The following is a 23,248-nucleotide window of genomic DNA, read 5'->3' as shown; positions in this document are numbered from 1 at the left end:
TACGCTGGATGCTCTGATCATTTTTTTGCCACTCTGTTGCTCCTTAATAAAAAATCCTGTTATACAAGGTAGCCAAATTTTGTGCAGCAGCAATCAAAATACGACATACAATGACTAGCGCCAAGCATTAGTATTATAATATATTGACCTCTCTAGGTCAGAAGGGTTTCCTTTCTGACAGATAAATGACTCCCTATAACTGCTTTTTATGTATATATGATTTTATATCATTTTATTTCTTTATTTTGGTGTTTATCTTGATACTATGACTTGGACTGTAGTCCAGTAACATCTAAAGGGCCACAGGTTTGTCATCCCTGAACTACAGTTCTGTGTTAAAAATATAATCAATTTTAGTCAGGAAAACTGTTTCCCCAAATCAACCATCTCTTTAATGCCTCAAATTGGAAGCATGGTTTTCCAGTTCAACTGGAACTATAAAGCAGCAGTTAACAATACCTCAATATATTTAGTGTTTAAAAATTAGCCAGCTCTAGACTTCATGCAGTGTTGTTGTTTTTTAAGGAAGTGCAAATGATTTTCAGAGGTTACATCATGCTATGTGGTTTTATTTTTGGCCAACAAAAACAGTTTTGTTTCCTAATATGACCTTTGCAGCCAGCTAAGCTGTGAAAGAACTGATTTTAAACTTGTGAATGCTTTTAATAGAGACCTGGAATAGGCATTTAAAGAGAGAAAGATAAACTTTATTTACAAATGAAATGGTTTTGCGGACTGACCTTGATTTTTAACCACTGTATTTTGTGCAGGTCTAAAGCCCTCTGAGTAGTTCAAACAAAACTTAGGAGTAACTAAGTCATTGAGAAGGTTCTGCATGTCTTCAGCCAGTTACAACTTGTGGTCCATATATAGGGTCCATTATATATATATATTTACTAGCCCTGCCCTCCCATTTAAAGTTCTGTTCAACACAATCAAAGGCCTTACCATTTTCCATGTCTAGGTAAAAGCGTATACCTATTTTTGCCTTTGATAAATACAGATGAATGAAACATAGCTTCTCAATATTATCTAACAGTATTCTGTCATGATTCAACAGTATTTTATCTTTTTTAACTACTATGCATAAAGGTCGTTCTAACTTGTCTCTGATAAGCTTCACATACCTTGTACATTCTGTGTCTGACAACTGCAAGAACATAAGCAATGCACATTTATGCGTATATATTTGGTCTTGTAAAATATTAGCAATATCTTCTTCTTTCACAGTGTCTGGGAACAGTGTTATGGATTCCTGTAAATTATATAAGAGAATAGCTTTATTAGAAGTGATTATTATTATTATTATTTTTTAAAAATAGTCTATTGGCTTTCCACCATTATTCAAGGTGATTTACAAAAATCATTATTGTCTCCAAATAGTCTCCAAAACAAGTATAATCACATAGCCTAGAGCATAGAAGCAGTAAAAATTAGCTGATGAAGATACGCACAATCTAATTAGCAAATCATTTGGCACATCTACTTTCCTTATGAGCCCAAAGTTAATTGTGACTATTTTGAATTCATAGAAATAGAAAACAGTGGATTTTTTAGCAGAATCAGTGCTTAATTTATGGTGTGCTTTCATATTTTGCTTTTGGATAGCAATTTGCATTTTTTTTATTTTTTCCACCTGATCCTACATGCAATTCTTTGGTTCTTTATTCCACATCTCATTACATTATTGTTTGTTCTGGGGGGAAGTGTGAGCTACTTTTCCTCAAAAGAGAACTATTAGATATCCCTTAAGGGGTTGTATGCTTTTTCATAATTTTCCTTTCAACTGACTCTTCACTGAATTCAGCTGTTGTGCATCCAAGGAAAGAAAATTCTGCTCTGCATTTTATTCTTTGCTGATTCTAGAAGCTGTATCAATGATACTCTTCTTTAGTACTGCTTTAAACGCCTCCTAATTTATTGTTGCAAATAACTTGCTATTTTTGTTATTAATGAAATGAATAGTTTTTCTGCTCAGAACGTTTAGCATGACCCCTCTTCAAACTGCAGCATTTTGAGTTCCCATTTTTTAGCCATTTTATTGCTTTTCTTATATCTACATATCATCATTGGCCAACGATGGCCATTCTCTCTTCTTTTTATCCCCCAGAAGCTTCTCAGTGAAAACACAATTAGAATCCACTGGAGTGAGATCTACATTTGGGCATGAATGATATGGGTGATTCCCACTGTTCATGAGTATAAGCAGGTGGGAAACATTTTGTTTTAAATATGGGTCAGTGGGACTGGAATTCTCCCAGTTCCCTACTTTTAGGTTTAAACTAGTGGTTAAGTAGTCTACAGTAAGATTCTCTGAAGAAAATTTCAGGACAGGAAGAACAGAATCAAGAAAGTCCCTTTGTCTAATATTAGGGATAATTTTGCCCAAATACTCTCATTGTTCACAAGTTTCTCATTTTCATTTAAATGTTGTTGTTGTTTTAAAAAAAAGGTCCTTCAAGATATGTCTTAAATAGAAATTCAGATTATTGTATATGTACCACTCTGCCCAATTCTATGATGCCATTAAGTCATTCTGGTAACAAGATGTTTGGTGTGGTAGAATCCCATCACCTATCAGTACATATTAGATAATAATTAAATAGAAAATAGCTTGAAATGCATTTTACAAAAACATAGAATTCACGGATAAGACATTTGTACACAATGTCTCTTTCTTTGAAGTAACCAGGATCCCTTTTAAATATAACTTTGTCCTGATAGGTTCCTACAGAAAACTCTCCTCTGATTTACACAGCACCTTGTCTTCTCTGTTCAGTCTTCTTACCATATTCTCCAACATTGTTTTTGCTTGTCTATAGCTGTTTTGCTTGTTGCTGTTCCATAATTTCTTGTTTTGATTGCTTTATTCAGTTATCTCGGGGAAAAACAAGAATTTTATTTTCATCAAGACTCTTTTGGCAGAAAGTCTTTACCATTTACTGTATCCCTTTACCATTACTGTATTTGAAAATTACTTACTGTTGCAACCATCCCTGCTGCTCCCTTCAATCAGGTTGTTGCCATGCTCTATGGAACTGGTCCGTGGAATCTGGCCCTTCCTGACAGTGATTAGGAAAATTAAAAAGAATAAATGTGGATGTGAGTTCACATTGCATTTAGCGGTTGCGGCTTTTGCTATTACAGCCTAATGGGCTTTTACATCAAACTTTCAGACTGACTGCTCCACAGTTAGGTAGCATTTAATCAGCCGTTAGTTTGAAATAGAGACATGGATTGGGCTGTCAAGGCTCAGTCATGCATCCTCTGTGCACATGACCAAATGCTGTGTACACTGAATGGGCCATCTGAATAGTTTTTTAATTAATTTTCATTTTTCACATCACACAGTCATCTGAATTATTAAGTTACAAGTCCACATCATTATTTGCTGTGTCATTGCAAGTCTTTCTTTAGTGGAGACAGGACATTTGAAATAAAGTTTATGCTAATCATTTCTGCCCTATACACAGTATGTTGGGTTGGGTTTTACAGAAGCTGCTTTCATATGTATATTAAATTGCTTTGATATTTTTAAAAGGGAAGGTGTTCCAGAAATTACATAAATAAATGTACATTGCAGAAATGTTTTTTCCCATTAAGCTATTCTTCTGTACTTTTAATATTTTCTAAAGGTGACAATGGGCAGTTTAAATAATGCATTCAGTTCTCTATTGCTGAAAGGGACTCGGTTCTAATGTGAGATGGGAGTGTGTCACAAAATATTTCCTTTTAAGAACTGCTGTTACAAGGTGCCTCAGCAATGCTTTTTAAAGTTTTAAAATGTGAAAAACCATAAGCATAGTGAAATGTTTTTATTAACCTCAAAGACTAATATTGCATGCATTATAAATGGAGAATATTTATATCATGTAGAATATTTAAATTCTGTCAGGACAGAATCAGAGACGTTATGTGAATCGCTAAGCCAGCCTTTGCCCAGGGCCTTCTAGGTCTTCTGGCCTACAACCCCTACCATCTCCAAGACATCTAGAAGACGCTGGGTTGGCAGAGTCTGACGTAAGCACCACCATTTTACCTGCAAAGAAAGAAGAATGCACCAGCAACCAGGACACTTAGGACGACCACTGAAGCTAAAACAGCTGCAAACAGTTCACCTCTTGGATGGCTCTTGATGCTCGGTAGTAAAATTTCCTCACAACGATTTCCTGTATAATTTTCAACACACCTGCGAAACAGAGGTTTACATTAACTGAGTATCTTGTGGCACAGCTTATATATACTTAATCTACCGGTACTTCCCAACACTTGCTTGTCTTGACACACAAGCATGGCCAGGAAGCAGCAAAATCTTGGCTGTGCCGGTAGAATCAAAGATTTGTAGAGTTGGAAGGGAACATGAGGGTCATCTAGTCCAACCCCCTGCAATGCAGGACTGGGGGCTCGAACCTATGACCCTGAGATGAGTCTCGCATTCTAACAGTTCAAATGAGTGTCATTCTCCATGGCTCCCCTTAAGACAATTTACATTTGACATTTCAGTTAGTGGGTTATGTCCTGGTTCTGAGTAGACTACACACTGAACCTGAGTCAACAGTGTGATGCAGCAGCAAAAAAATATACTTTTCTAGGCTGCGTCAACAGAAGTCTAGTGTCTAGATCAAGAGAAGTAATAGTCCTGCTCTACTCTGCCTTGGTCAAACCACACCTGGAATACTGTGTCCAGTTCTGGGCACCTCAGTTTAAGAAGTATATTCACAAGATGGAGTATGTGCAGAGAAGGGTAACCAAGATAATCTGGAAACCAAACCTTATGAGGAATGGCTGAGGGAATTGGGTTTATTTACCCCGGTAAAGAGGAGACTGAAAGTAGATATGACAGTCATCTTCAAATATCTGCAGGGCTGTCACATGCAAGACAGCAAAGTTTTGTTCTCCTGCTCCAGAGGGTAGGACCCAAACCACTGGATTCAAATTAGACAGATGGAGCTTCCAACTAAATATCAGGAAGAACTTTCTGACAGTAAGAGCTATTCACAGTGGAACAGACTCTCATGAAAGATTGTGCACTCTCCTTCCTTAGAGGATTTAAAGCAGAAGTTGGGTGGCCATCTGTCATGTATGAGGTTCCTGCATTGCAGTGGGTGGGACACATGACCCTCTGGGTACCTTCCAGCTCTGTGCTGTGTGCTATATACTTTTCATGATGATGGGAAAAGGCATTCAGAGGCATTTCAGGTTGTAGGAAATTCATAAAGGTGCGGTGTTGGCAACCCCATCCCTAATGGCTAGTCAACTCTTGTGCAACTGTTTGAAGCAGAGTAAAGTAAAAGGTAAAGGATCCCTGTATGGTTAAGTCCAGTCAAAGGCAACTATCTCGCTTCAGGCTGAGGGAGCCGGCATTTGTCCACAGACAGCTTTCCAGGTCAGGCGGGCAACAGGAGTAAACTGCTTCTGGCGCAATGGAACACCATGATGGAAACCAGAGCACACAGAAATGGTGTTTACCTTCCTGCCACAGCAGTACCTATTTATCTACTTGCACTGGCGTGCTTTCAAACTGCTAGGTTGGCAGGAGCTGGGACGGAGCAACAGGAGCTCACCCTGCCGTGTAGATTCAAACCGCCAACCTTCGATCAGCAAGCCCAAGAGGCTCAGTGGTTTAGACCACAGCACCACCTGTGTCCCTGAAGCACTTTATTAATATCCTAGTGCCACTGTCCTTCCAATAGCAACTTGTGCCCTTGTATTTGTGCCAGACCAAAATGCAGGTAAAGTTACTGCTACTAAACATAACTATGTCATGAATAATTAGTACTACTGGTAATATATTTATTTGTACCCCACCTTTTCCCCTGATGGGACTAAAGGAAGCTTACAGTACATGCCACTGGAGGGGTAGAATGACCGTAGATGTGTTTCCTCAAATTACTCTTACCGTTAGCCCGCAACTTAAATGCATTTAACTTTTATGCATTCAGCTTTATACACGTGGCAAAAAAACAAAAAAGACAGGGCAGAAAGGGGAACAAGGTTCTGGAGGAAATAACTTTGGCAATTCCACCTGCCATTGAACCCATTGAGTTTTGACTGCACAGGATTTTGGCTTTAGGCTAATATTACCATTAAAAGTAAAAACCCTTTCTTGATTTATATACAATGAACTGAACTGAAATATGACTGGAATTTACTTAACACTTGGGTTATTTCTTACATGTATGGCCTCTATTGAGACACAGGGTTGACCAGAGTAGCTGCTTTATTTTCTGAGCGGGCTACTTACACACCTGCCTCATTTCCTGCTTGCATTCTAGTGTCTGCCAACTCTGCTGTTGATGTTTGCGCTGCTCATTCAGCAGTGGGAGGAAACCTGGTGTAGTTGCCTGCTGATGTATCACTGCTCTTCTGTATTTTTGATATTTCACATGCGCACATTAACAGTAGGAGAGAAGTTGGGGAAGGGGTGCTCAGTGGAAGAGCATCTGCAGAAGGTCCCATGGTTAATCAATGGCATCTCCAGGTAAGTCTGGGAATGTTCCTTACCTGAAACCTGAAGAGCCAATACCAATCATTGTAGACTACTGAGCAGGATGGACCAGTGGTCTGACAGTATAGGGCAGCTTCCTATGTTCCTATGTTCAAAAGTGCTTTGAGTGGCACATGTGAAATCTGTCCTGGTCTGCAGCATAAAGTAGTTTTCCTTTTCTTTCTTCCAGTTGCATTGCAGGTTTAGTAGGCGTTGCACTCATATACTACCCCCCACTGCTTTCTTTCTGATTAGCAGTATTAATCAGAACATATAGTGTTATTTTTAGAACTCTAGTCTAATCAGGAAAATCAAGGGGGTTTCTTTATTAACGTGCCTTGTATATAAATATCCGTTCCAGGCAAAAAATACCATGTTCCCACTAAAGTCTGCTCAAGCCAAGGAGCCAAGATCCTTATTACTTATGCAAAGTTTTAGTGCCTCATAATTCTGCAGTCAAAACAAAGCAATGCAAATTATAAATGTGTATGCCAATAACTTGACCTGCATGTTTATACTGGTAACAGAATTGCACTTTCTCTTTGCAGGATTTGGTAGATATTAGTGTTGCTTTACACACAAACACACCACATTCTTCTCTCCCAAACACCATGTGCTATTTCCTGTACTGCACCTAGTTGGGTCTGCCATACTATATTATGGTATGTTACCAGAAACATTATATTGTTACCAGAAAAATGCCCATTGCCTCCTCCCTTTGCCCTTCTCTAGGCACCTGTTGTGTGCCCCCCTGTGCCCCCCACATGTCCTTGGGTCCTAGATGTCCACAGTGACCTTTCCAAGAAGGCCATCTCATCCTGCCCTCCAGTCATTTCCATCACATTCTGTTTTATTTTTCCAATTTACTGTAATCATTACATAGTTAGCAGTCTTAGTCCTCATTGGTCTGTTTTGCCCACCAGGTTTTTTTTAAAAAAAACTTTCGTATTTCTGCAAATCCCTCAAGCATGCTGATTCCCCCTCTAGTGGCCTTGTTTTGGCTACTGTTTCCAATCTGCACCAGAGTTCGCTATTAGGAGAGATGCTGAAGTGAAGATCACAGCTAAGTACTTAACAGTCCAATCACAAAACATACTTGCCTCAATCTAGAAAAAGTTAGTTGCACCTAATGCAACAGTCACATGTGCAATAAGTAGTTTTATGAGGAACGGCTAAGGGAGCTGGGCATGTTTAGCCTGGAGAAGAGGAGGTTAAGGGGTGATATGATAGCCATGTTCAAATATATAAAAGGATGTCACATAGAGGAGGGAGAAAGGTTGTTTTCTGCTGCTCCAGAGAAGCGGACACGGAGCAATGGATCCAAACTACAAGAAAGAAGATCCCACCTAAACATTAGGAAGAACTTCCTGACAGTAAGAGCTGTTTGACAGTGGAATTTGCTGCCAAGGAGTGTGGTGGAGTCTCCTTCTTTGGAGGTCTTTAAGCAGAGGCTTGACAACCATATGTCAAGAGTGCTCTGATGGTGTTTCCTGCTTGGCAGGGGATTGGACTCGATGGCCCTTGTGGTCTCTTCCAACTCTATGATTCTATGATTCTAGTCTTCAGAGTAAACATGCTAAAGATGGCAAGCACTAAATCCTTTCAAAATTGACGGGACAATGTGGTTCAACAGCTGTGGACATTCTTGGAAGACACAGATTATCTAGACCCATTTCAATCTGGGTATAACTCAGGCTATGTGATGGACCCTTGCTCAGAGGTCTGCACTGACTGCCAATTTGTTATCAGGCCAAATTAAAAGTGTTCCTATTGGTATATAAAAGTTTCTCCCATTGACTGCTACTGATTTTGGGGGACCTAACATTTTAAATGGAGCCACGGGATTCAATGTGGGTCCTGTTAAATTCACTCAGCCTTATTTCCAAAAAATATGTTACCATCGGTGTGGGATTTTGTATCTGAATGGGTAGTAGTAGCCTAATAGCTTTTGAAAGGCCATGTGTCAGCTATGAGACCTCTCCCGCTTCACCCAAATCCCCATTTCTGCCAAAAAGAGCAGTAACTGTGAAAAATCCAAAAGCAAACAGGAATCATTTCCTTCATGTACTCATTAAAGGGCATGTTTATCTATTCAAAAGAAAGGTGTAATTCTGCTGTGTACACAGTCCACAGTCCACAGAGTTACACAAGGTTCTCTTGCATCATGTGTCCTGGTTTAGCATTCCACTTTTCTCAATACAGCATTTTTTTATTGTCAAGAAGCCTCAGACCACATTTAGACCTGCACTGCAGTGATCCCTCATCATTCGCACTTTAGGACTTTTCCAGAGAACTTTCTGCCTTGATAAACAGTCAACTGCCGCAGAGGAGCTAGAAGTCTTCCCCAAGCAAGCACTTTTGTTGCAGGGATATCACATTTTCCTTGTGTTCAAAACACAATACGGGACTAAATCAGCAATATGATGGAAAAGTGGAGGTTTTCTATCCTCTGCAATACTCCAAATATGGCAACCAGGCTAAACTACAGATTAGATGCAGATCTGGCCCAGTCACATGAAACGTGGAGCAGTGTGGGATCAGGTGCCAAATCAAAGTGCAAAGCAGTTGGTTGTGGGAGGCTGGACCCTCCCACCACCAAATTCTCCTACCATTTCCTCCCCAACTGAACTCTGATACCAGAAGTGGGCTTTCTGGGGACAAACACAGATGAGGGAAATGAGGGAGTAGAAAGCTAAAAATTCTACTTGCACATTTCCTTTGCATTTAAATTACACCCCCCCCCCCCATTGCCAGTCCACACATGATCACAACAGATATACATTAAAGTTATAGGTCCATTGGTGTCCTGGACAGTACAGCTCAAATAGTAGTGGTGGTAGGGCATCCAAGGATTACAGTTTTAAATGGCAATGCAGTTTCTTTTCTTTACCATGAGAACTTTAAATGTCTGGAAAAAATCTTTAGGGGTGGGTGGGCAAGTGAGGAAGATGTACTCTCACAAGATCTTCCTTAGGCAGAAAGATCACTGTGAATTCTTACCTTACATTTTATAGCACATAGAAACCAGCCAAGATGATTCAAATGTCATTTCAATCAGATAAATATTAACAAGATTTCTATGGACTTTGGGGTCCCAAGCCAACTCTCTTCTTCAAGTCTTCTAGTGATTGACTCTACTACTGGCTATGGAAACCAGCTACCTTAGCACCCAGTCTTTTCTGCACAGAGCTACAATTTTGCCAATCATTTGAGAAGGAATCAAGGCAGAGGATTAGCAACTTGGAGAAGTTGGGGTGAGATCTAGGGATAGATCCTTTACATGCCAGTATTTGTCTAAGCAAGCATTTGGTCCTTCTGTAATACCACTGAGCTGTGGAATACATATTCTTCCATTACTACTATTCCTAGCTCTACTGATTACGAAGTGATAGCACAGTGTAAACAAAACCTTTCTTATTTATAATTAGCGTTCTTGCCTGACAAGGAGCATGCCATGCTTTGAATAAGAACATGCTGGAACAGAATACTCTAATTCACAGATCAATCCCATCCATTAGTTAGGTACATACTTGGCAGGATAGAATTGCTACTAAATAAGTTGATAAGAAGTTGTAACAACTTCCATATTCACTAGCCTCTTCTGGTGCAATGGGGAAAAATGAGTCGCTAGTCCTGACTTTGCCCAAAGTTATGCTTGCTGAAGTGGTACAAGTGAAAATTCAGCATGTGGCTACTTCATTTAACACTAAAGCCAGGTAGATGAGGAAGATCCTAGCAGCTCAATATCCTGACTCCCAGCCCCAGTGATTGCTAACACAATGAAATGCAGCCCATTTCCTGAAGGGTGGAGGAAGGGGAATGGATAAGCAAGGTGTGTTTTATACTCTATAGCAGAAAGGGAGCAGGTAACATCATAGTCCACACAACAGGAGGTGTAGGTTATCCAGCCAGCAAGTGGCCTCTTTGTTCAGATACTGGTTTCTTTGTGCATGAAACCCGCATATTGGTATATGTGATTGTTGTTAGCTGATTTGACTAGAGCAATAAAATGCAATATAAAGACTAGTAAGTAACGAACTAAATAAATAAACAAAGCAAAATTGATGTTTATACTAAAACCAGATGTCATAATACCTGACAGTTGTCTGCCCAACTTTAAAAGAAATAGAAAAATCAAAGGAAGGGCATTTCACAACTTCTCTAGCCAAGCTGTGCCATTGCTGTGCTTTAAGTAGGCGGTTAATGTTTACTCGTTCTGTTGAACCCTTCGCTGCTTGTCTTGTCCTGTGAACTGAGGAAATAACAATTCCATTCCCTGTGCTGTGCTTTGTCAGTATAAAGTGCTCTGTCTCATCCCATATATGCTTACCACAGGCAGTTACTGTGTGCCAATAACCATTTTTATAGAGGACAATTATGATTACAGTCTTGGTTTATATGTACCACTTAGCATCAGGTACTGGCATTACAACTGTGCAAAGAAGAATATAACAGATGTGTTACTAAATGGAAGTGTGCTAATAAACTACCGCTCCTGCTCCTTGACACACCAGATTGGGGCTAAAGACAAAATAAGCCTGGCAGCGATGGCAACTGCAAAGGCAATGAGGTGGCAAAGTTACTAGCACCAGAGGAAAGAGGCGTAAACCCTCAGGCAGCCTTGGCAGCCTTGTGTGTGACTAGGTGGTTAGTGTGCGTATTAGGAGAGCACTATCTGTCTCAAGCCCTACAAAAGTCTGGAGAAGCCCCTTTGTATATTACCTAAAAACAATGCAGCTTAAATGTTTCCAATGTGATTTTGTGATTTACCTTGAGTGGGATATTCCCTGAAGGGTGGCACACAAATGATTATATAATCAATACATAAGAAACATGCACTAGATAAGCTGATGAAATAATGTGTTTCCTCCATTGCTAATTTAGCCCAGGAGATGACTCTTATGTAGCAATGAAAATACAAACATTTACCTGCAAAAGGGACTGGAAATGGCAGGTATCGTGTAACAAATTCCACCATTCAGACAAAAAGATCCATAACTGCTGCCACAAAGTTCTTCATGATCTAAAACAAAAAGAAATATAAGGTAGGTTAATTATAGCCTGCTCTTCTTGCATGAAACAAATGTGATGATGTGGGGAAATAGAATAACTTACTGAAGTGTTTTAACACCTTGTTTGCCTTCATATTGTATGAAAAAGTGTTTCTATTATTATTACTTTTAATCATGACAAATAAAAGAAGGATTAACCTTACTCTCACAGCCTGCAAATGCATAGGCATCATCGCCATCTCCTCTTATGCAAACACAGCTTTTGTGATTCTTTTGCATGAACAGGTGGACACAAGATCCAAGCACAAAACCCTACAAAAGAGGAGTGGGAAAGGCAGCGTTGTCGTTTGTTTGCTTTATGGTCTGTGCAAAAGGGCTTCAGCAAAGGAAAGCAGAGACTTATTGAATCCTCTCCTTCTGCCAAAGGACCAAGAACAGGAACCCTGATGCAGGGCTGGCTCTTCAGTACTTTGTGGGAAACTGATAATGCAGGAGTCAGGACCGGTTTCAGTCCAACATATGCACAGATCTGAGGTCTCTGCTAGTGCATTAGAGTAGGGGTATTCTGCTCTGGTCAGACCTCACCTGGAGTACTGTGTCCAGTTCTGGGCACCACAGTTCAAGAAGGACACTGACAAACTGGAACGTGTCCAGAGGAGGGCAACCAAAATGGTCAAAGGCCTGGAAACGATGCCTTATGAGGAACGGCTAAGGGAGCTGGGCATGTTTAGCCTGGAGAAGAGGAGGTTAAGGGGTGATATGATAGCCATGTTCAAATATATAAAAGGATGTCACATAGAGGAGGGAGAAAGGTTGTTTTCTGCTGCTCCAGAGAAGCGGACACGGAGCAATGGATCCAAACTACAAGAAAGAAGATTCCACCTAAACATTAGGAAGAACTTCCTGACAGTAAGAGCTGTTCGACAGTGGAATTTGCTGCCAAGGAGTGTGGTGGAGTCTCCTTCTTTGGAGGTCTTTAAGCAGAGGCTTGACAACCATATGTCAGGAGTGCTCTGATGGTGTTTCCTGCTTGGCAGGGGGTTGGACTCGATGGCCCTTGTGGTCTCTTCCAACTCTATGATTCTATTCTATGATTCTAGGGGTATCCTTTTGCAACTGAGTTCAGTGGGATTTTAATTGCATAAAACTCAGATGACAGCCTTCAGATTTTACTTGATAGGCTCTGCTTGCAGCATTATTATTATTATTAGTAGTAGTAGTATAAGTATTATTAGTATTATTTTCGGAGATCTCAGGGAGGTTCACAGAATAAAAATCAAGATATAAAACCACAAAATACCTAATAAAAATAAAAAAAAACAACAACCCAATACTGCCCCCCCAAAAAAAACACATTTTAAAAGGGCATAGGATATAAATCAGATCAACCAAAGGCCTGGTTAAAAAGGAATGTTTTTGCCTGGTGCCCAAAGGTGTATAATGAAGGCTCCAGGTGAATTTCCCTGGGGAGAGCATTCCATAGATGGGGAGCCACTGCAGGAAAGGTCCGTTCTTGTGTTGCCACCCTCCTGGCCTCTCAAGGAGGAGGCACACGAAGAAGAGCCTCAGAAGATGATCCCAGGGTCTGGGTAGGTTCATATGGAAAGAGGCGATTCTTGAGGTACTGCAGTCCTGAGCCGTTTAAGGCTTTATAGGTCAAAACCACTACTTTGAATTGGGCCCATAAACTAATTGGCAGCCAGTGCAGCCAGGGCAGGATCGGTGCAATATGCTCAAACCATCTTGCTCCAGTGAGCAACCTGGCCGCTGAATTCTGCACCAGCTGAAGTTTCCGAACCTTTTTCAGAGGCAGCCCTACATATGCAGTAATCTAACCTTGAGGTTATCAGAGCATTGACAACAGTAGTTAGGCTATCCCTGCGTAGCTGGGCCACCAGCTGAAGGTGATGGAAGGCACTCTGGGCCACTGAGGCCACCTGAGCCTCAAGCGACAGCAAAGGATCCAGGAGGACCCCCAAGCTACGAACCTCTCCTTCAGAGGAAACATAATCCCATCAAGAGCAGATGACCTCCCACCCATCCAGTCTGAGGAACCAACCACTAACAGTGCCTCAGTCTTATCTGGACTGAGCTTCAGTCTGTTGGCTCTGATCCAGTCCATTACTGAGGCAAGACTTCCAGCACTTCCACTGCCTCACCTGCAGATGTAAAGGAGAAATAGAGCTGAGTGTCATCAGCATACTGCTGACAACATACTCCAAACCTCCAGATAACCCCACCCAGCAGTTTCATGTAGATGCTAAACAACATGGGGGATAGGATTGAGCCCTGCGGAACCCCACATTGAAGGTTCCACAGGGCTGAAAAGCATTCCCGAAGTATTAAAAGACAAATCTTGAAATCTTCCTTACACCTTCAGATTGAAAAGTCTACTTGTTTCCACTAAAAACAGATAAGATTAACCACAGTTTTTCTGAGTTCAGACAAAAACAAGAGGCAAAGCTTCTGATTTCCTCCTCAAAGTTGCACCAGAGGAGGCGAGGAGCACATTAGCCTAGGGGAAGGCTAGGCTTGTTCTCAGCCAGTAAAGTAACTGGCCAAATTCACAAATAGAACTTCTCCAGTGAGTAAGGATTGAAAATCTAGTTCTCCCAGTCCTAATCAAATAGTGTAATGATTACGCTGCACTGTTTCTCCAATAGCTACTTCAGAGCTGCTGATACACACATAAACATTTATATCCCACCCTTCTGGTGGAAAAGAACATAAACGTTGTGTGCAAAAGCACACAAATATTTGCTACATTTAAAATTGCTATTTCATAAAAACAACAATATAAAACAACTAAGCAAGGATAGAGGAAACCAGAAGTGGCTTGTCAGGTGGGGCAGAGGGAGAGGCATCCTCACAGTGGTGGTGGTACCACTGTCTTCAAAAGGATATGATGTTAGCTCTGACATACAGGTGTGTGCAAACCCACCAACCCAGAGCTCTCCCAACTACTTGACTTGCCCGGTGGTCCCTGCCTCCACTGCTGCTCCTGAGCCATAGATGGAGGAACAGCAACAAACAAAACAGATGGAGGAAATATGCCACTTACGAGAAAAGTATGCCACACACTATCTTCAACTAAGAACTCCAAGTGAGAGTGCTAACGCACTTCATAGCGCAAGGTATTCCATAGTTGATGTGCAGCCACTAGGAAAGCTTCCACAAAAACACCCTAAGGTTATACAATCTTTAAATAGAAATATCTTTCTTGCTGAAAACTCAAGGACAGGAAGGGGACAGATGGCAGAATATCCTGGTTAAAAGTGAATTCAAAGAACAACGTAGAAAATGCTAAAACTCCATCCGTCCGCCAATTTAGTTCTGCCTCTGACATCTTTCCCTGATAAGGATCTCTTACAACATTTCTGAATTTTCCTGAAGCTTTGCCAAATCATCAAGAGAGGCAGGCAGACAACACCTTTCTTCATTTCCTGCATTTTGAGTTGCATGAACAATGCTGTAAGGAGGCTGTAAGGTACAGCACAATATATTACAATACCTAGATTAAAAGTTGCCTTTAAACTAGCACTGAGAGTGAACTTTAGTAACCACTACGACAACCCTATTCAGAAATAAATGGGTCCAACAGATCAAAAACTAGCCATCTGCACTGCCATAAACCCTGTGGAGATCCCTAGGCAATTGAAATCTTGCCCCGCCCCTCTGTATGCACACTCTAGTGGGATAACATGGAACTAAGAAAGCTTGACTGTAATTTTCTTTCAAGATCAAATTACTATTATTTTGATCCATTGTCATGGGGCCCCTAAAAGGCCCATAGGCCACTGCCTACTCTGCTTATCTGGTAATCTGGCACTGGCCAGCTGGTAACCTGAAAACTGTGATATTATTTTGCTGAGTTTCACCTAGTATCGGAGTTTAAAGTGGAAGAGAAGTAATGCTAAAGATCTTCCAGGAGAACAAAGGAAATAAAGAGCTGCTGCTTTTACTCTTCTTCTTTGGCGATCATATGCAGCCGAGTAAGATTGTCTTCCATAAACACGGTTTTAACAATGAGTCTGTAAGTGACTGTGGAGGCCAGTTATGGATCCACATGTCCTTCCACAGTGGGGACATAGGTTTCCAGGTGGGAGTTGATCACGGTGAGGGTTTGCCAAATGAACCTTCCTCTTAGCACGTTTTTCCCTTTCATCCTGAGTTTGAGCATCTTCAGAGTCCATGACACCTTTGGTAAAGGCTGTTCTCCAACTGGGGCACTTGCAGGCCAGCGTTACTGAATTGTCAGTGTTTAAGCTATACTTTTTAGATTTGCCTTGAGAGAGTCTTTAAACCTCTTTTGTTGACCACCAGCATTACAATTTCCATTTTAAGTTTGGAATAGAGTAGTTGCTTTGGAAGACGGTAATCAGATATCTGAACAACATGACCAGTCCAATGTAGTTGATGTTGAAGAATCATTGCTTTGACACTGGTCTGGTGAAATTCCATCAATGGTGTCTCCGAGAAAAATTACATATGACTTGGGAAGACAAGCAAACTAATGTCAGCGTACTGGAAGAGGCAAAGATAAGCAGCTGCTTTTGCTAACACTCCTGTCCAGATCCACTATAATCATCTGAAAGTGGCTGGTGGAACGGGACAGCAAGAGCAGGGAAGAGGAGCAAAGCATCTCTCCGTGGCCTTATAGTTCTCTCAAGAGATCAGCTTGCAGGGAATATCATTCCACAAAGAAAAGATATTATTTGCCTTTAAGGCCTCCCCCCCACCAAATAATTTTTGAAATAAATAAATTATACCCCCCTCTCTACGTGAATGCAATGGGTGGGACAAGTTAGCAGCTCCTCCTGCTATACATTATATCAATATTTATCAGAAAGAATATTTTAGCAAGAGCTATTTTTAAAAATATTTTTAAAAATATTGCTACATGTTAAGACCAAGCATCTCCATTAAGAAAGAATCCGCTTGTGGCATAACACCCTTGAGAACTATGTGCTACCTTGCACTCTAGGTGTCATAGTCACTGTTATTTCTAGCAGCACCTGAAAATGGGACAGCAAATATGGAAACATGGTGCCACAGTAAGACCACTTTTTAAATGGTCGGAAAGTTGTACCAATTTTTCCATTCTCAAACACTAAAAAAGAGATCTAGCTTAAGCTGATATTTCCCATATATAAATGTGAGTCTCTAAAGGCCTCTCTGCATGATCTGTCAAAGTGGAGAAATATCCCGCAGCCCAGCCAGTAACAGAAATGCTGCTTCCTGACTAGCACAGCCCAGGTAGGAAGCCAGGAGGGCAGAGAGGAGCTCAGGGATGTTGTTTTTACAGAACCATAACCAGATTTGCTTGTTCATCCGGTACTGTTCTTTGTTGACAAAATAAACTCATCTAACCTGAGTTTCTCTATTTTTATTCAGATTCTGTGAAGTTTGTTAGAGAAGTCTGATTTCAAGGCAGGTCCACAGTCTGTATTATGGCATGTCCACAATGTGACTAGAATACAAATGTTGTGTTACTGTATTTAGAGGGCTGTAATCACTACAAGTAACTTCATGGTTTACAAAACACTCTAAAAGCTCATATAAAAAGCTACAGTAAATATCATCAGTCTCTGTACTCATTTGTAGGCTCTTCTGAATTTTGTAACTTGTGCTGTGAATGCTGAACTCCATGCAGCGACAGTGAAGGAAGTGGAATGCCAACTTGGCTGGGGGAAATTTTCATACAGGCTTTGTGACAGGAGTGCACTGAAGGGGCTTGAAGCCAGGGGAACTTTGGGAGTTAGTCACTTGCTGAATGCAGTGTGGCCATGGAAGTAAAGGCCCCCCTTCCTGGGTGAGAGAGAGATTCTGACTAGGTATATTAAAGACTGTGTGCTGCAGGAAGGCATGGGATCTAAAAGGCTGCACAGAAGCAAAAGGGGAAGTAGAAATCACAGGGCCTAAGGATAAAGAATGCAAAAAATATTCAAATTCAGAATAATTAGACAGGTATTTGCCTATATGACTCCAAAATATTGCAATCCAGTTATCATGTAGAAATGATTTGAATATTAATTACATGGAGAGCAACAAATGAATTTCTTATATAGTAGTTGTTTGTACATTGTACCATAAACAAACAGGATGAAATTGTATTCAAGACATCGGTCAGTTGTGTGGGTGGAGGAGCATTCATTATTTGCATCCTATCTCAAAGGTTCAGGACACTTTGCAATTTGAAATGTTTATGATCTGTGGTTCAGTACAAGTTGCCTACTGGATTCCTTCTTACTAGTACATGTAGGGGGGTGGGTGGGTGTGCATGCTTTCTGGAGATGGGAGAAACAAGTTAAGGAACTAAAAAAATAAACTAGTCTGGAAATCTGGGGTGGGGGGTGGGGGGAATCTACTCAGGAGAAGCAGAGAATAGCCTATTAAGGAATTCATATTTTTGATGAATTATAGTATTGATTTTCATGGTAAAAAAAAGCTTGTAGCAAAAGTGCTAGAACTCAGTTCCTGCGGCCTCCTCCCTTCCCAGCATCCTTGGAATGGCCATATTTATTATTTATTGATTGAATTGATATACCGCCCTATACCTGGAGGTCTCAGGGTGGTTCACAGAACAAAATCAAAATACAAAATAAAAATAAAAACAACAACCCAATAACACCCCTAAAAAAAGAACCACAACATTTTAAAAGGGCATAGTATATGGGAAGCCACCTTACACTGCCAGAGGCATCAAGCAGTATCTGCTCTGAATGATCATGGCACTCTGTCTCTTTCCCATCCCTGAGCTCCTTTTAAATGGGAAATGCTGGGACTTTCTGCATGCTAATCATATGCGTGCCAAGCTATAATCTCACTCCATTGGAGGACAGGAAACTCAAGATGCTATACGCTGGGCCTGTTCCCTTGCTCAGGTCCAGAAAGAGGTGATGGGAAGGTAATTGCAACGAACCACCTAGTTCATTTTCCCCAAGCTATACACTGAAACTAGTGGGGAAAATCACCTCTCTTAGTAGCCATCCTATTTCTGCAGTACACTGATTTTGTGGCAAAACCATAAGTTGATAGTAAAGAGAAGGGCTGTTATGTGCTTGCGCTCTAAGGGGAGCCCCATCAACTAATTGTACCGATTGCCAATGAATACCAGCCAGGATGGCTCTGCTCTGCCTCCACAGTCAGAGGCAGCAGCTGCAGGAAACCACAGGAGGAGGGGGTCTTGTGCTCAGGTCCTGCTTGCAGGAACTAGATGAGCCATTGTTTTTATGATGTTATGGCTGTGTTCTTGTGCAGTCTAATAGAGAGTGGAAAGCGATGCCATTGCAAACAACTCATGATCTAGTAAACTTCAGGGAAACCGTTAACAAAACATTCTTGAACATTAAAGAACATATTGCATTCAAGAACATACTGAGGGTGGGCATATACTAAATCAAATAAAAATTAGATACTAAAATAGGAAAATAGTATTTAAATGGTGGAACATTTCTGTGAGAGCAGGTAATATTTCATTTCTCCATAAGCTTTCTTGCTTAGAAAAGTTAATTAATATATAGGTATGATAATCCCCACTGTGATTTCTATCACTGTGCATAGGAACAATATGCTGCCCACAAGCAAAGCAAATATGGAGCTTCTTTAATCATGCTAATTCTTTTATGCATAGATAATTCCACATTTCCACACTAATATGTTATGCTGTTCAATGTGCACATCAACATCAGCTGAATATTTGTGCCCACTAATCTGGCAATGTAAACAGAAGCCTAAAATTTGTATGCACCTGCAAATGAGGGACACACCACTGCATGCACATATTTTAATACATCAGGCAATTCAGTCCAAAATAGCAAATGTCTGAAAATAGTCTGCAAAATCCACAATCTTGTCAACACACATTACCTATGAATGTTTTGCCCAAGAAACAAGTTAATTTGCCAGAGGAAGTACAGAATGACCTTCTTTTCTCCAACCTTCTCTATTCTTTTGTATAACTGTATCTCACCTCTTGCCATGACTAAGTGGCGTTCTTACTTTCTAAACTTCATCCACCCATCTGAAATATGGGGATAACACGAATCCATATGACAGGGCTAAATGTAAGGAGGATTACAAGATACTGGTTGCAATCAAACAATCCAAACCAGGTTAAAAAGTAATAAAATAAACCCTTTCCACAAGGGCAGGAGATAGAACAGGTGAGCACAAGTATATGAAACCAGTATGTGAAGTGGTTTGATGAGTCACAAAAACAAACCATTGAGCAGCCAGAAATATAACAGAGTTGTGAATATCAGTACAGCCAAAAACCTTAAGGAAGTTACCTGTTCGCATATTATTCTGACCGCTCGTAGTTCTTGATCACCGCCTATTCTTCGAATGCCCTGAAGACAAAAACACCTTGTTTTATTCCAAATGTTTTCTGTCTGATGAAATAGCTAGGATTATTTTCATCAAAACTAAATAAATACTCAGTTGGCAGTCAGCAGATATCTGTTACCCTTTATGTAAACACAATTAATTTTAAATCTAACAGCAAACACTGCTGCATTCAATAGCTCAGTGGTCCTGATTTTTTGTTAACTGCTTCCTTTGTTCCTGCAGTTACTGTACTTTTCCGTGTATAAGGCTAGATTTTTTTACTTTAAAATAAGGTTAAAAATCTGGGGGCATCTTATAAACAGATATTGCATATGCCCATTTTCTAAATTTGGGATCCCCAAAAGTATGGGGGTGTCTTATACACGGAAAAATACGGTAATTTATTTGGGCAATTCTCCTTTATTTTTTGTTAACTCCACCTCCACGCCCCTGCAAATTGCAGCACCAGTCTGTCTAGCACAGTCAAACAGCACTATACAATCTTTAAATATTATTGTAACTTTAATTAAATCCAGTTTGGAGGTTATGTCCATTGTACTACATCCCAATGAGTTTAAATGGGTTATGACTGATCTATAGCCTATTAACTGCTGTTTATTATTGTGAATATGCATTGTGATATAAACAGAATGAGGTTATTATACTGAAGTATGGTTTAGCATTACATCTGAAAGTGCCATCCTTAACCTATGGATTGCTGTGTGTCTAAGACTGAGTCCAGTCTGCCTTTTAATTCGACCTTTGATCTAGCAATCTAGTGGCAACCAGAATGAGAGGAGAGGAGAAGAAAGTAATTTATGGAGCAGTTACCAAAGAGAACGGAGCTTTTCTTCATCAGTCTTCGGCTCATCTGCTAGACCAGGCTTCCTCAAACTCGGCCCTCCAGATGTTTGGAGACTACAATTCCCATCATCCCTGACCACTGGTCCTGCTAGCTAGGGATCATGGGAGTTGTAGGCCAAAAACATCTGGAGGGCTGAGGTTGAGGAAGCCTGTGCTAGCCCCTGGTCTGTTAAATGAATAGATGGGTGCTGCTCCTGTGTGGCTTGCAGATGATGTTCCCAAACCCCTTCCTCTCCAAGAACTCAACACAGATATAGTTCTACCTCTTAGTATAAATCAAGAGTGAGGTTGGTAAGGAAAACGTTTTGTCGAAATCTCTGTCATCAGTGGTAGCTTTATTTATGAATTATGATGCCAGCTCTTCAGTCCACTACACCAGTGCATACGATCGACATTATTAAAGTGTAAACTTAAATGGCCTGTTGAGCTGACCTCCAATCAAGGTGAAGAAACGGGGAGGGGGGAATCCCACTAAGGCAAAATTAGTTACCATAGAATCATAGTTAAAAGGGCCACATGGATCATTCTAATCCAACCCCATTTCATCCAATGTGGGGTTCATTAGAATAGTTTCATATGAGTTCTGAATAGGGATGCAGCCCAATAATAAAAATGTTAATTCATTAATCATGTAAGTCTCAGACAATTAATTTATAGATTAAATTTGTCTAAATTTCTTATTAGTAAAAACAACATCCCCAAAGCCAAAAGCATATTTCCCTTAAGTTTATGCACACATGTATGCTGGCCAGGGATTTGTGGCAAAACCCAGAATCCACTCAGCTAAATGAGCACCAGGAGGACCCCCAGATGCAGCACATTTAACAAGAGCAGGCACAGGACTATAAATGCCAGAGTGTAAGTTATACCTAGCTGCCCATTGTTTGGTGCAGCAAGCATCATCTTAGAAGAGCATTCTTTTTGTGTGTGAAGACAGTACTTGCATCTACAGTCTTTATGAGTAATTCGTGTTAAAAATAATAAACAATATGTAGTGGAGGATTAATTGTGAAGTCTTTTAGTCAACTAAATATGTTTAATTGATTAATCTGATTAAGCAATTAAGCATTGCAGCCAAGGTGTTTGGTTTGCCAGGTTCGTTGCTTGCTAAAGATACATTTACATAACTTATTTACATTGGCCATTATTGATTTCACATACATTTGGGAACAAACTATTTTTTAATCTTTATTATTTATTTATTATATTTGTATACTAGCAGTGTGGTTGGATTAATTCAATTCCTGTTAATTATTTCCTTTTCCATTGAAATATGCAGGGGATACTCATCACTTATCCAGGAGAACAAAAAATATTCCTTCCTAGTTCAAGGATTATTAATGAGCAGATTTGATATAGATATGAGGACAAACAGTGGAGGAGAAAAATCTTACTTCCTTTTCCAAGAAACATTAGTGAGTATCTTCCACCCAAACGCATCTTCTGCTACTTTTCAAAGAAGTGCAATTTGACCCTTGCAACATACAATTTCTAGTGGTGTTTCTATCATTTCCCAGTTATTTTTAGTACATACTTCAGGTCAGCTGCTGGTTAAATCAGTCTAAACAATGGCCCTCAGTCAACTGATCATGCAGTTTCCCCTACCCCTAGAAGACCTTCACAGACACACTTGCAATAGTAATAATCAGTCTCAAGGTCTCACATGTACCAGGCAAGTTTCCTCCTACCAATTACCCAGGCAGTGCGTGAACAATAGGAAATGGCACTTTGTGTAATCTGACCTTAGTGCTTGACAACTAACTGCATTCCCACTGTGTTTACAAGGAAAGGAGCAATACAAAGTACTGTATTGCATAATGTAATGTACAGATTACTATATCCCAGGAGAAAGCTGAATGAGTGACAATGCTTTAGGAGTTATATTTTTGTTGCTGTGAATTCACCATTCCCATACTATGGGTGAACAGGGCTATTAACCAACAGAGTCTCCAAAGGAGATCAAAAATTGAAATGGATACCCACTGTGCTTCAAGTAAATATACAGAAGATCCTGTTTTACTCAAGGTTGGAGGAAAGAAAGGATTAAACAACCCCTTATCCAGAGCAAACAAAATTGAAAAGAAATAACCATCTAAAGGAGCTCAACTGTTTCGAGTTGCAGCCTTGCAAGAGAGAGTGAGAGAGATTCAGAGATTTCTTGCTGAAATAGCCATCCTTGTCCTAAACTAAACATGTTTAATTTGGGGAAAATATATAAATTGCACTTACTAATTTCCATAGTTACTAACAATGGTTATTTTCAAATTTACATTTCATACTTGTGCAATAACATCTACAAAAAAGGTAAAATTGTGCTATATTGCTTTTGTTGCAGGTAATCTAAATCCTGATACTAAATCAACCAGTAGAGCATGGACCTTTTGTGGATGAAAGAGGTTGCACTTGGAATATTACACATTCACCTATGTCACTTGAAATGCTTTTTTCCATTTGCCCTGGATAATGCAGGATCATCCAATATTTGTCAAGAGGAAACGTCTGAATAAATTTTGTTCATTCTAAATGGCATACTGTTTCATAAAAAGGTTAAAGAGAT

General features: G+C 40.2%; 1 protein-coding gene and 1 long non-coding RNA gene across 11 annotated transcripts in view; one reads left to right on the top strand and one right to left on the bottom strand.

Moving 5' to 3' along the window:
- Nucleotides 1-685: 685 nt before the first annotated feature.
- Nucleotides 686-23,248, bottom strand: part of NRG4 (neuregulin 4) — a 75,977-nt gene continuing 53,414 nt past the window's right edge. For all 10 annotated transcript variants that reach the window (XM_081021639.1, XM_081021640.1, XM_081021642.1 and 7 more), the window contains 6 exons: nt 19,791-19,850; nt 11,417-11,510; nt 4,040-4,189; nt 2,983-3,062; nt 2,789-2,878; nt 686-1,255 (listed from right to left, as the gene is read on the bottom strand). In XM_081021639.1, the coding sequence (XP_080877765.1) occupies nt 2,871-2,878; nt 2,983-3,062; nt 4,040-4,189; nt 11,417-11,510; nt 19,791-19,800 (342 nt within the window). In that variant the 5' untranslated portion in view covers nt 19,801-19,850 and the 3' untranslated portion in view covers nt 686-1,255; nt 2,789-2,870. The remainder of the gene's footprint in view (nt 1,256-2,788; nt 2,879-2,982; nt 3,063-4,039; nt 4,190-11,416; nt 11,511-19,790; nt 19,851-23,248) is intronic.
- LOC308485690 lies at nt 6,277-23,236 on the top strand. The gene is made up of 4 exons (XR_013990676.1): nt 6,277-6,481; nt 11,372-11,532; nt 21,971-22,106; nt 23,027-23,236. It is a non-coding gene; the product is annotated as an uncharacterized lncRNA (long non-coding RNA).

The sequence above is a fragment of the Podarcis pityusensis genome (assembly GCF_964106645.2).
Source record: "Podarcis pityusensis genome assembly, chromosome: 9".
NCBI lineage: Eukaryota > Metazoa > Chordata > Lepidosauria > Squamata > Lacertidae > Podarcis > Podarcis pityusensis.
Note: the sequence above shows the minus strand (reverse complement) of the source record. Positions and strands in the feature narration are given on the sequence as shown.